The sequence below is a fragment of the Amborella trichopoda genome, chromosome 6, assembly GCF_054954075.1.
Source record: "Amborella trichopoda isolate Santa Cruz 75 chromosome 6, AtrichopodaSantaCruz75HAP2 v2.0, whole genome shotgun sequence".
NCBI classification, from domain to species: Eukaryota; Viridiplantae; Streptophyta; class Magnoliopsida; order Amborellales; family Amborellaceae; genus Amborella; species Amborella trichopoda.
Window position 1 is genome coordinate 733,029 of NC_142341.1, and position 14,266 is coordinate 747,294.

General features: G+C 37.6%; 1 protein-coding gene across 3 annotated transcripts; it reads right to left on the bottom strand.

The window, feature by feature from the left end:
- Positions 1 to 470: 470 nt before the first annotated feature.
- LOC18434622 (casein kinase II subunit beta-1) lies at positions 471 to 13,687 on the bottom strand. 3 transcript variants are annotated; one of them, XM_011625202.3, is made up of 6 exons: positions 13,364 to 13,687; positions 13,025 to 13,257; positions 3,627 to 3,845; positions 2,169 to 2,275; positions 1,915 to 2,080; positions 471 to 1,045 (listed from the first exon to the last, which is right to left on the bottom strand). In XM_011625202.3, the coding sequence occupies exons 2-6, from the start codon at positions 13,227 to 13,229 to the stop codon at positions 909 to 911; spliced, it is 834 nt and encodes a 277-aa protein (XP_011623504.1). In that variant the 5' UTR covers positions 13,230 to 13,257; positions 13,364 to 13,687; the 3' UTR covers positions 471 to 908. The 3 variants fall into 3 exon arrangements, with proteins under 3 accessions (XP_011623504.1, XP_006844752.1, XP_088726108.1); XM_006844689.4 differs by having other exon boundaries at positions 13,025 to 13,378; XM_088869982.1 differs by having other exon boundaries at positions 3,627 to 3,902; positions 13,025 to 13,378.
- Between the last annotated feature and the right edge of the window lie 579 nt (positions 13,688 to 14,266).

A 14,266-nucleotide genomic window follows, 5' to 3' on the forward strand; every position in this document is an offset into this window, starting at 1 on the left:
TACATTCCAAATTCTATCATTCCTCATCACAACACTCATCCATTTCAACGTTCTCATCTCAACTATTTTATTTCATGAATATATTATTTCTTAACTGCCTAATATTATATCTCATAAAGCATAGCTTGTATTAAACTGTCCTATAAAACGTCCCATAAAGCATTTTTTATTAAATAAGTTCTACGTTAAAAAATATCCTGCCATATTGAAAACATATATCTAAGACAATAAATTTCCCAAAAGCAAAGTTGTATCCAAAATTTGGAAGATACGCCTTGTATGTTAAAATACTATAAAAGTGCTTAATTTTTATATGTACTTTTATAATTAAAGATACGCCCTGTATGTTAAAATACTATAAAAGTGCTTAATTTTTATATGTGCTTTTATAATTAAAATTTTACACAAATTCTTCCCCAAAATCGGTCAAAGAGCCTTTTGTGGCCAAAAGGAAGGTACTTTCGCCATGATTTTCAACAACAATACTATTCTGTAAATATCAGTGTTACATGAACTCCAATCTGTATTTGTAAGAAATCACAAAAATACCCAACGTTCAGAAAGGCTTTACCTTTTTAAGTCATTGCACCTTATGAATTAAAAACTTATACAAGGAACGTAAATGGATCATCAACTACTGAATCAACCAAGGAGATAAACTGGCAAAAGAAAAAAAAAACAAAAAAAAAAGAACCGAGAATTTTAAGGTACATGCACCTCAAAAATACATAAAAAAATGCAGGAAACGGCAAGCGAGCCAAGAACTCTAAGGCCGGCCCCAAGTGTACAACATCATAATCTTTTACATAGTGGCAATCTTTCTATTTCCTAAAGATTGCCTCATATGGCGCATGTTGGCATCTGGGTTTTCGCTCCCCCGTGAAGAAGATAAAGATGAGATATATCAATCACCTTGCACTCTTGTGTAGCTTGAAACCGAAAACCCGAGGCACATAGGTTTGAACTGGCTTTGCAGGCTTTGCATTTGGGTAGGTCAATAGGTACAAGTGAGGGAATGTTGTCCCAATGTAAGCTCCATCCATATCTGATACAAGTCAAGCCCACAATAACAAAACCAACCATGCATTCCATGATTGTAATAACATGTACGTTCTAATATTTGCTATAACAAATCATGAACCACTACCATAATATTACCAATACACACATGCATGGGGCATAAAACTACTAGCAAAAATTGTGGCATAAACACTCAAGGATGCTAAATGATGAAACCCAATGAACTAGCGGATCTATGCCATGGATCAAAAGATAGGGAAAAGGGGAGAGCTTTTAAGATTTTAACTTCACCAGAAAGTACTAAGTTATACATCAGCAAATCAAGAAAATCTTGATATGCTTAAGATCTGAGTGTTACATATTTTCCAACCAGTTCCATAATAAATTTGACTCCCATGAAGCAGTGAGCTAACCAAGTCCGTACAGCAAAACAAGCAGATTTCATCCAGATGCGAAGGGAAGCAATATACCCACTTAATTAACCTTTGCGCAATGGAACCACATCTGGATTTGTTTCAATGATTTCTTACTACTTTTAGTTTGTAACCAAATAATAACACATAGCAACCCAAAGGCCTATGCACCCAGACTACCCATTGATAATGCAAAAAGAAACTTCCCTAGAAGACTGCCAATGAACATGTAAACAACCCTTGGTTTCCATGACCATATGCAACAAGATAATTACCGGGGATAAATACAGAAGGAAATAATTTTGAAAATTTCAGATCAACAATCACATGAGTAATAACCACAGTAAGTAATACGAGAGACGCATAAGGAACACATGAATGAGAAATAAAGAAAGGAACATAAGACGTGAATTAAAGACTAAACTGAAGACCCCTCTCATAATTATGCTTGTGACAGGAATATCAATAAATAGAAGGATACTGCTCTGGTACTTGCATCTCGGAAAATAAATATCTTCACATTTTGGACAGAATAACTTCACTGAACCATTGCGTGGAATGTCTGACGAACCCACAGGAAGGCACGGTTGTCCTCCGCAATAAACACGGGGGCACCGTCCAAAATCAACTCTCTTGTATTTCTCATGCTGAAACCACAGCTAGACCAAATCAACACTAGCCCAGCTTGTGACCAGGATGCTAACAGAAAAATTTAAAATGAAAGCACATTCATACCATGGCAGCTAATCCTTTGCTTGTCAGGATATAGCGTGCATGGATAAGGCCATATAATATTTCTGCAGCAGATTCAATCTCATTGTGCTCTTCTCCATCTACCTCACCTGATATTGGATCACATGCACCATAGCAATAAATTTGAGGACACATATTTCAAATGCTCATACAAAGTAAAAACAATCTAGATTCACAAACACATGCATACACGACTGAATGAGATAGTCTGAACCATTTATCTATTGTAACATGGAAGTCACCATGATATAAGTTAAGCATGCTGTTGTAGCCCGCAAAAATGCACAAGGCTATATCTGGAAACTAACTTTACTATATTTAGGGTTTGGTTGAGTCATCGAGTTGTTCTCTCAAATTCTCCTTGACCAACCTATGGAATATTCTAACAGTACTTGCGTTCTTTTATCTTTGATTAATGCTATCGAACATTTTTCAAAAGGGAAACACAGCAAAGAAGTTTCTCTTATCACAATTTATAAAAGACAAGCAACAAAAATTAAAGAGATAATATTCAGTATAACCATAGAGAATTCATTCAACTCTTGATGCATTTATTGTGCAAATAATTTTTGAAGCCAAACAGAAGTATGCTCACAAGAGTCCATACCAGAAGAAGACTAATAACTAGGGGCAATCAGAGCCACTCCATATTTAAAATTTAAGACTAAGTAATCAAACGTGAACTAAAAAAGGTTGTGGTTGGGTAATAAGGGCGAAGCCAATCTCTGTTAAAGGGGGGGAGCCAATCTCAGTAGGTGACTTCGAATTCACGGCTATAAAGCAAAACTTTGTACTAGCAAATCATTTGACATGTTCATTGGCAGGCAATATACAGTACAGAGCTCAGCATACCTAGGTATAAATAGCACATTATCATCATATGGATCTATAATACTACTTTAAACTGATTTTTCCATTCGTACTAGTCTTTCCATTAGATGAAATTATCACTTATACAAAAAGAAGTGTCTCTTCATGAGCTATCACTTGTGGCATTTTGGAGTAGGCATCATGTGTTACTTGAACTGAGGAATTGGAACATGTGTCGAGTTTATATCCCAGAAATATACTCCCAGATAATAAAATAAAAAGAATATTCAAAATAAAGCAATGCAATTTCCAAATCCCCAAGTTTCAAATTGGGAACATACGCGTCTCAAAATGATTATAGTGCTTGCTGACACATATAAAACCATGAAGGAGTGAAGTAAATGAGAAGATATGAACAGAGGAATTGGCACATGCATGGAGTTTATATCCCTGAAAGATACTCCCAGATAATAAAATACAAAGAATATTCAAAATAAAGTAATGTCATTTCCAAATACTCAAGCCTCAAATTGGGAAAATACAGGGCTCAAAATGATTATCGTGCTTGCTTAGACATATAAAACCATGAAGGAGTGAAGTAAATGAGAAGAAATAACTTCCACCACATACCGCTCAAAGAGTCATTATCCAGGATCATATCAAGTGCATAATCATAATATGGAACCTGTCCTGGAAGACCACACAAGTTGAAATCATCATGTATGTAATCTTCATCAACTTCACAAAGGAGCTCATTTCCTCTTAAACGGCAAAACCAGGAGATCCACGATGAATCGTCTCCCTCTGAACTACTCAGATCTGTCTCCTCACTTCCCGTATCTGATAATTCTTTTCAAACCAAAAATAGAGTGCATGGAATGAAGTCAGAAACGTAATGATTGCAACCTAAAAAAAAAAAAAAAAAGGATACTTATCACAAATATCAAACTAGGTACAGAGCAGATACAGCCAATATAAAAGAAGTATCGGTAAGTGAAGTATACATTGTTACAACTTAGTAGCTCAAAAGTAAAATGACTTATTTATGGTGTATAGCACAAAAGGAGAAAGGCAGATAAAAATGCTAAATAATAATGGCAACAAAAGCATTTAAAGCGGTAAAACTCTGTTACTCCCATTTGAAAGGGACACATTTATCTACATATATCAAGTACTTGAACTCAAGAGCCCCAGTTCAACTACCACTAGAGCAGCAAAGCACTTGTTCAACTACCAGTAGATCTACCAAAGCAGTTGTTTAGCTACTAAAGTTACCAAGCCCAAGAGTTCCTGTTACTATCTACTACTAAAGCTACGAACTACTACTACTAGAGCTACAAAGAACTTGTTCAGCTATCACTAGAGCTACAAAGCACTAGGGTTACTGTACTAGCTCTTGTATAAAAGGTAAAGCCTTAGATAAGAGTCAGTTGCCAAAAGTCTAACTACAGCAATAGAGCTACAAAATCATTAATAGAGCTCCCAAGCACTAGAGTTCATGTACTAGATCTTGTATAGAAGGCAAAGCCCAAGATAAGAGCTGATTCAACTTGCCCAATGTGTTTCCTGGCTCTTCAAGAGCCTAGCTTTGCCCAACCGAAAGGCGATAAAGCTTACTTAAATCAATGATATTTAGATTGGACCGGTGACCGCACTGGTGAGGGACCGGTCCAGTCAGACCGGCCAGCCAAATAGGTTCACCAATCAGACAGGTTGGTCAATTTAATTTTTTTAAAAAAAAGAGGAAAATAATTAGTATACAGACAACTAGTGGAGAGACAAGTGAATTTCAATGACAAAGGCCTACATCAGGGATTAGTGTTGAGCCCATATTTCTTTTGTTTCAGTTATGGATGAGTTAACTAGGCACCTCCAAGACAAGATACGGTGGTGTATGTTGTTCAAAGATAACATGTTTTATTCTATGAGACTATAATCGGTATCAATACAAAGTTTGAACTTTGGAGGGATGCTCTAGATTCTAAAGGTTTTAAATTAGCTGGACTAAGATAGAATACATGGAATGCAAGTTTAGTAATAATAAGAGTAGAAACAAGGAAATAGTTAAGATACATGGCCAAGAAATACCTAAAAGAGAATATTTTCGATACCTTGGTCAACAATCTAGAAAATAAAAAGATTGAGGAAGATGTCATACATAAAATTAAAGACGGGTGGGCAAAGTGGAGATGTGCATTCGGAGTTTTATCTGATCGCAACATACCAATGAACCTGAAGGGAAGTTCTATAAGACAAGTTGTAAAACCAGCTTTACTTTATGGGAAAGAATGTTGAACAGTCAAGAAACAACATACCTATAGGATGAATATAGTTGAGATGAACAGGTTGAGATGGATAAGTGGAAAGACAAGAAAGGATAGAATTTAGAAGAAATAGAAACATTAGAAAAAGTGTGACTGGACTTGGCAGGAGAGGCCAAATTGCCCCAAGTTCTATGTACAACTAGGGATTAGATAAAAAATTTAAAACAAAATAAAAAATTGTAAAAACTCCCCCTCACCCCCTCTAAAAAATTTAAAACAAAATCAACTAGTGTCACTCTCTTTCTATTTAGCTTGCTCTAAAGCATCTCTCATACATGGAAAGATGCTTCTCTCTCTCTCTCTCTCTCTCTCTCTCTCACACACACACACACACATAGGAGAGGAAGATTATATTCGTTAAAGACTAGAAGTTACAAGAGGTTTAAAAAACGTTCTTTGATTTCCATGTTGACTCTTCAGATCGCCTCAACACTTGTCCTTCTCGATCCAAGTTTGATGGGTCTTACCTGGTTTTATGGATTTTATTTTCCTTTCTTGGAGAGAGAAAGAAGAGATATGAGAGAGAGCGAGAGATCTGCGAGAGAGGAGGGAGGGCTTGTGGAAGACGTAGCCCGAGGGAGGTCACATGTCCGGGCACGTGGCTAAAACACCCATCCCCCTTCTCTTTTCCTATCTATGTTTTTTTTGTTCTTTTTTGAAACGTGAACTACTTGGGCCAGTTACAAGACTTGCCCGAGTAACATGGCTCGGGCTAGGGCCGAGTCCTTGGCCGGAGCCGAGCTTTGAAACATTGACTAGAAAAATGGAAAAATTTATTGGAAACAAAACTAACCCATTAACACCAAGCCAAAATTCAATAGACCCAAATACACTACTCTTTAAAAATGAGAGATATCAAATAAGTCAACTAATTATTGAAGGCCTAACAAATATTCAAATATATTTGTGTCGATGTGTGTGCACGCGAGTGTGTGTACATATATATATGAAGGCACAAAACAAAAGCCCACAATCGACATTGGCACAAATTGTAAAAGACTTGAAAATCAAAAATGCAAAAAAAATAAAAAAAGCAAAAAATAAGTTTCTTTTTTTTTCTTGCACTTTGGATCTACTTTTTAAGAGCTTTAACAAATTGTAAAAGCACTTCAAAAATGAGAAATACACAAAGAAATAACTTTTAGCTTTTGTTTTTCCTTTGCATCTTTTATTTTAAATTTTTAAGATTTTACCAATTGTAATAGCCTTTCAAAAATCAGAACCGCAAAGATATATGCAAAAACAAATTTTTTGTAAACACCTTAAACCCAAAAGCAATTTTTTTCTTTTTTTTTTACTTTTTTAAATCCAAAAAAATACTTAAAATAAATTACACACATACTTTGGGGTGGAATATTTCGTATTTTGGTCTGGATATTTTCAACCCAAGCCTTTGGTTTTCGGTTGAGAGAGAAAGAGTAACCAAAGCCTCTCTCTCTCTCTCTCTCTCCCTCTCTCTCTCTCTCTCTCCCTCTCTCTCTCTAATGTTTTTTTACACCCAAACAAAAAAAAAAAACTAACCTTTCATTTTATAAAAATGCCCCCCTAAAAAACCCAAAAGGACAAACAAAACCCTTTTTATTGAAAACCAAAAAATAAAGGTAAAAAATGACCTTTTTCAAAGCCCAACAAAATCATTCGCGCAATCCTGTACAAGTAAACTAGCCGATCCAGACATTGAACCAACCAGTTCGCCGCTCCAGGCCCATTTCAATGGACCAGCTAGTCCAAGGGCCCAAACCAGACTAAACAAGCCACCAGTTTCCTAGTGCCCCATCGTCTAGCCTAAATAACTTCGACTTCAATGAAAACAAGAACCACTCATACAATAAGATTTCACATGATGATCTTATGTCTGACAAGCAAATTAACCCCCCAAAAGTGTACAAATGATAATAGTTCAATATTTTGCAAATAAAAAAACTAACACAATAAAGATCTTAATTTGTAAATATCATAATTACAATAGAATATTTGATCAGAATTTACAAAGTCGCCCCACCAAAAAAGAGGAAGACAAAAACATTCCAGCAGGCACTTAAGGTAAAATAACATCTACAAGTGCGATGTTCTTTTTTCTTTTTCTTTTTTGGGTAGTTTATACCATAGTTACCAGAATCTCTCCACCGACCTCGCGCTTCCAATTCCAAAACCCGATTCTGCGTTTCTGTTAAGGAACCTCCACATAAACTGTTTTTTAGAACCAAAGAAACTCGATTCCTTAATTTCGGAATCTCAATTCGACATATCTTTAAATATCTTTCTTCAGAACCAAGGAAACTCGATTCCTTAATTTCGGAATCTCGATCCAACGCATCTTTGAAAACTTGAACCCATTAATTGTGGGTAGACGTTCTCAAATATGTGGAATCAGGATTCTAGCGAGGATTAAATCTTGATTCCATGTCAATTGGAGTAAAAATCTTCCTTCGAATGCTTCTAGTAATTGTAGGGTTTCATTATTTTACTTGTGCCACCCTGAATGGCCTTTACTTTAAATTTAAAATATAATTGGTAAATACAGCACATACAATTAAAAGTAAAACCATGGCGTTGACATAATCCTATTTTGTCTTTATAATAATGAAGTCAAAATCACAATTTAAGAATACTTATCTTTTGTATATAATGACCATAAGTACAATAGTCAACACAATAACTTTAAAATTCGACAAACCTTCTACTAAGAGACATCCAATATAGGTTCTAAAGTTGATGAGGCTCAAGATGTGCTTGTGGCTTCCTTCTCCATAAAAAGGAAATCTTGATTTCTGGTAGGGGACATCAACCTCATTCCATTGTCCATATTATTGCAATCTGGCATGGATCTTTGATTTATATACTTTAAAAACTTGATTTCAAATATGTTAGAATCCTGATTCGAAACAACAACATATTTATTTCACATATGCCAGAAACTCGATTCCATACATGTCGAAAACTCGATTCCACATATTAAAGAATCTTGACTCCTGCAATGTCGATTCCAGGGGGATGGGAATCCCGATTCCAAGGAGGACGGAATCTCGATTCCATAGGTGGATGAAACTTGGATCTATTTCGATCGAAACACGATTCTCAAAAACTAGGAATCTCATTCCTAGTGATTCCTATTGTATGGACAACAATTCCTAAGACAATAATCTTCTAGCCGACTACGATTCACCGATTTTGGTTCCTAAAACGATTCGGGTTCCCAAGCGCTTCCAACAATTATGGTTTATACACATGCAATACTCAATATCTACAAGCTTCTTCATGCATACAATGCTTTGAGAGGCACAATGCCTTAAACATCCAGACAGACAGGGATAAACTTCGTCAGACCAAGAAAAGGGGAGGGCTGGGAATCAAGAACCTCAGAACCCAAAATAAGGCATTTCTAGGCAAATGGTGCTAGAGTCTATCTACTTTAAACAACCAGCCGTGGCTTGAGATCCTTAGACACAAACTCTCCTTGGCTGCCGGATTTTAGAACAAACCAGAGGTCATTTGCTCAGCTTTCTTTGCCTTCAAATCTCACATAAGATTTTACCAAGAGAAGGAAATCGCATCCTTTTTTGGCATGACCTTTGGATGGGTCATACTCCTCTTAGGGACAGATTCCCTTATCTTTTTTCTCTAGCCAGAAAGCAAGAGGCTACGGTAGCCCAAGAAATGCTTTTCGTAGGTTCATCTAGCTCTTGGAACTTTGTTTTCAGAAGAGCTCTCACAGACCTAGAGATTGGAAACTTTGCCACCTTGTCTGCTGAACTTCCTCTCCCCCTCAAGTCAAGATCGAATTATTTGGTCTCTATCCCTGATGGGAACCTTCTCGATCTCCTCTTTATATCACAATGCCTCTCTCCCACCAACTTTCCCTCTAGGTCCAAGCGTTGTTGCAACCAAAGCATGGACTTCTTTCGCCCCACCCAAAATCAAGATCTTCATGTGGCTAGCCCTCTCCCAGAGATTCCTCACTGTTGATCAATTGCAAAGAAGAGGGATCCCGATCCCTAATCGATGTGTCATGTGTCTCGAAGCTGAAGAGACTAATGACCATCTACTACTGCAATGCCCATTCACCTTTAACATTCGGACCTCCATCCTCAAACTGGTTAATGTGCAATGGGTGCTACCAGAAGAGGTGACTTCCATCCTCACCTCCATCCAACCTTACCCTTGGCAAAAGGCTGGAATTCTCCTTTGGAAATCAACGGTGGCAGCCGCTTTGTGGGCCATCTGGCTTGAGCACAACAGCAGAATTTTCAGGGAGGAATTCTCAACTTGCTACAAAGTTTTCAATAAGCTCAAGTCCATGATAATATTTTGGGCGATCAATCATCAGTATTTCAAAGGAGTTGCTGCCACAACTTTCAGCCAAGACTAGACAAATATCCTTCAACTCCATCAACCGCGCCTGCAAAGGGCTTCCCGATGGAAACCCCCCCCTCCCCACCCCCCTTCCGAGCACCCTAAAACTCAATATTGACAGGTGCTCTCTTGGCAACCCCAGCCCGTCAAGTATTGGAACAATTCTCAGAGACCACCTCGGTACTACTGTGGCTGCAACATCTAAATATATTGGCCACAATGGCTCCATGGAGGCTGAAGCAGTAGCTCGCCTGGAAGGCCTCAAACTCACACAACCCCTTCAACTGCATTTGCTTGTGGTGGAGGGTGATTCCAAGAGTACCATCACCTGGGCACAATCTCTTTCTTCCTCACCCCTCCTTCGTCCTTGGCACACGTCTTCAATGAGGTTGACAATCTTTGCAGGAATATGTCCATCGTGTGGATGCATACATGGAGGGAAGGAAATCAGGACGTTGACTCCCTGGCTAAAGAAGCAACGGCAATGGATAACATTTAGATCTGTTAGTTTGGTTTTTTTGGCCTTTCCTTGCGTTTTGTGAATCAACATGTTTTCCTAGGTTGTTGTGCCTCACTGTAACCTCTTAAAAGAGGATTTTGATTCTGCTCTTTGTTTTTTCTCCTCCTTGAGCATCCTCGCTTGTGGATTGCCAAGGATTATTCTCTCTCATATATTAAAGGTTAACATTATCAAAAAAAAAATCCAAGCTACACATAGGTTTGTAAACATCAATGCCATGGCATGGGGAGGCCTATGCTTTTAATTCTAGACTCGGAAGGCACGGGGAATAAAGTGTGCAGGCCTTGATGCATATTTCTTCTTGCTCAAGGTCAACAACTTGGAATCTTACAAAAGGAAGGGGAGTAACACATTTTTGGAGATTTGAGACTCTTGTGAAGATCCTCATATTGTTTGATATCTCATAGAAATCAAGTTGCCATCAAGTACATGAAATGTCCAAGAACCCCATCCAGTTCATCTGTCACGTAGAATTCTTAGATCATTTCCAAATATAAGCACGAAATGGACATTGTTGTTATTCTCATATCCCCACCATCCATAAACAACCCTTTCTTACAAGAGTACCTCTCAATGGCCATGGCAACAAGAGAATGCATTTATGCTGCAAATGGCAGCATCCCTCTTAGCAAACTTTTCCCATTTGTCATCCCTTATCCTCCTCTCCATGAGGCTCTTCCACGTCGATATAACTGTCACATATCTTAGAAGTTACTAAATAAATAGCATAAAGGAACATGGCGCAATGGTTTTTCACACGGCTTTTTTCCCACAAAAATCATTGTATTCAATTAGAAAGTACAATGCTCCTGAGCAAATCTCCATTGTAGTTGCGGCAAAGAATCTAGTCTATACAAATTTCAGTAACAAAAGCATCATAGAGGCCCTAAAAATGACATAATAAATATATTCAACTTAATCAACTAAAGATTCACACTTGAGATTTGTCAAAAGGAAATCATCCCCACACTCCAATTATCCTTACAATAGCATTACAATAACCACAACTCAGGACGAGAGCAAGTAAACCCTCCATTTTGGTCCAAAACAAAAGGACACCCTGCAAGTAAACCATTTCTCTCTCCCTAAACCCTCTCTCTCTCTCTTTCTCTCTCCTCCCCCACCCCCCCTTTTTGAGAAGCCTCTTTTTCTTCTGAAAGTCAAATAAAGAAACCAATTACATCAAGTTGCTTAAACAGCATACAAGCATAGACATTCCTTCTAAAAGTTAAATAAAGAAACCAATTACATCAAGTTGCTCAAAGAGCATACAAGCATAGACATTCTCGACTGGGGACAGCAAGAGAACAGAAAAAGCAAAATAAGAATGAGGGAAGAGGCTCCAACCTCACATACAGGACCTATCTCCCATTTCATTCTGGGCTAAAGCATCTGCAATTTTGTTTTCCAACCGGGGGTGTGGACAAAGGTCAATTCCCTACCATTAAATACTTATATCCTCAGATATATGGGCCATCTTCCAAGGGTGGGCACTTGCCCTCTTGAACCATTGAATAACAAGTTGTATCCCATTGACTCATCATCCAAAGACTGTTAATACGAACAAAATGCAATATCTCAATCCATGAACTGCATACCATGCGCATCCATAACAGTGTCTCCCATGCAAAAACCACCATCACATGCTCCACTATGAACTTCTTGGAAGTTCCAGAAACAACATTAGCCCAACACTCAAGCACATCTCTACACAACTAAGCTTAAAGTAACACAACTAATGATAAGACTATGCAGCTTACTCCATATGAAGGAATCCAACAATAAACTTTGAAACAAAACCCACAGAAGAGAAGCAGAACCATAACCATCACAGTAATATCAACAACTAAAATTATACAATCTTGTATTCTACAAACCAACAAGGGCATTGAGGTGCCCCAAAAATCATAGCATCGAATGAGTAAAAGAAAATTGACAAAGCGAAAAATACGAAGGATCGGGTATTAGAAACATTCTGCACCTCTAACTATAAAAAAAAAAACTATCTGCACCTCCAGATTACATCTTAATTCAAGTTTTTGCTAGGAAAGGGTAACCTTAACCCACTGTCATAGATACCAAAGCACCTTCAATGGCATATTCTAATTATGATTATACCATGTTGACATTCATGTCGAATATCATTACATGGGCCTGCAGGGATTAGAAGCATATTGAGACCATCTCCCCACATCGTTTCATATATTGTTCTTTTTGTGATAGATCCTTATTTTAATTCTATCTTTCCTCTATCTTCTCATCTCTCTCCCTCTATCTGCTCAATCTTTTCTAATTTCTAAAGTACTGCATCTGTTATATTTCTGAGCACCCAACTTGTGGGTTGCCGTCTTTTCTGATTCAGCTTATGTATTTACAGTTTTTTCTCTTTCAATACAAGTTAACCTTTACATCAAAAAGACATTCATGTCTAATGCAATCCTACAAAATGTAAACCCAAACGCCAAAAGAAACCACACCCATATATGACACCAATTTCATCACAGCAAGAAAATTTTCAATTATAGAACCATCACAGAAACCAGTATTAGGAACAGGAAATGGATAACACAGAAGAGGAACCATGTCCCCTACCAAATAATGAAATCACAATCTAAAGAATTTTAACACAAAAACAAGGGAGCAAAAAAGAGTAAGAACCAGAAATCCAGCAAGAGGAATAAAAAAACGCAACTGCTTTGCTTAATTTCAATCATTCAAACCACACAAAAAAAATACCACCAAAGGAACAAAAAGTAAACAAAGTAGAGAGAGCATGAATTAATGAGAAAGAACAATAAGTATCCCAATTAAGGCTCAAAAAAGGTATATACCCGGAGGGGATTGAACAGTGAGCTTGGTCTCTTTGCTCCTTGGCCCAGAAGTCGACGCATTCTCCGACCTTTTCTTTGTGGTCACAAGGGATCGAGAATCAGCATTATTCACCAGACCCTTTGAAGATTTACTAGGGTTTGTATCACCAGGGCTTCCCGAATTGAATCTCACCGTACCCCTCAACGAAGTCCCATTCTTCAACATTATTAACCCGCCTCTCTTCCTCCTTCCTCTGCACCAAGGAAAGGAAGCCCTAGCAGTAAATAACCTCCGCAAAGAAAATGAAACCGTAACCAGAAAGAACCTCTGAGAATATGGAAACCCTAGCTAGAAAGAACCTCTCTGCAAATTCCCAAGCAGAATGGAAACCCTAGATGAAATGCTCTCTGTTTTGGTGTTCTAATTTAGAGCTAGGCCCTGGAATTGCAGGTAAGGGGCACCAAAACGGGGTGGGGTTTAGGGGAAACCCAAACCCTAATTTTTTATGCATTGATCCATGGGAGAGAGGAACAGGCACGGGAGGAAGGGCACCGCATTCGTTCCCAAACACACTAAGAAAACAAAGTGAAAAAAAAAAAAAAAAGGACGATTTTCTGGAAATATTATTAATATTAAAATGGAAAAAAAAAGAGGCAAAAAGGCCGTTTTGTACGCCCTCCGTTAAAAGCCGGCACATCATCTTTGGTACTAGTATTTCGAGGTTTACCAGATATGCCCCTATATCTATGTTCAATGACGGCCCCCCTTTTGAGCTTCCTATGAGGGAATGGAATTATAGGAAGCTAAATATAGTGAGGAAATTATTTTGATACTTTTGCTACACATATAACTCGATTTACTTGCCCAAAAAAAAAAAAAACTCGATTTCACATTTGGAGATGATTGTAACTTTTTTGTATTCTTAAGCGATCTCATAATAATTTTTAGATCGGCTAAAAATACTGAATCATGTAATTTTGAATCGGCTTGACCAATTTAGAGAGGGAGCAAAGCTATAAGGAACAACAATAAAAGCTCTCAATTTTTCTCATTCTCATTTTTTATCAATCTTCCCCTTTACACTTCTCTCCCTCTCTCAAACAAAAAAATTACTTAATTTCAAACTCAAATTTATCAAATTCATCTTCTTCTTGTAACTCGAAAGCACCCAACAACCCAAAAAACAGCCCAATAATGGTGGTGAAAACTGAAGAAAAAATATATATATATCCTGAAAACATAAAAATATTTAGGCCGTGCTT

Coding starts and splice junctions, on each gene's coding strand:
- LOC18434622 (XM_011625202.3), bottom strand. CDS start 13,229: ATGTTGAAGAATGGGACTTCGTTGAGGGGTACGGTGAGATTCAATTCG. Junction 3,846..13,024: donor CACTGTTCAATCCCCTCCGG/GTATATACCTTT, acceptor TGGTTTGAAAAG/AATTATCAGATACGGGAAGT. Junction 2,081..2,168: donor GCAAAGGATTAGCTGCCATG/GTATGAATGTGC, acceptor CTGTGGTTTCAG/CATGAGAAATACAAGAGAGT.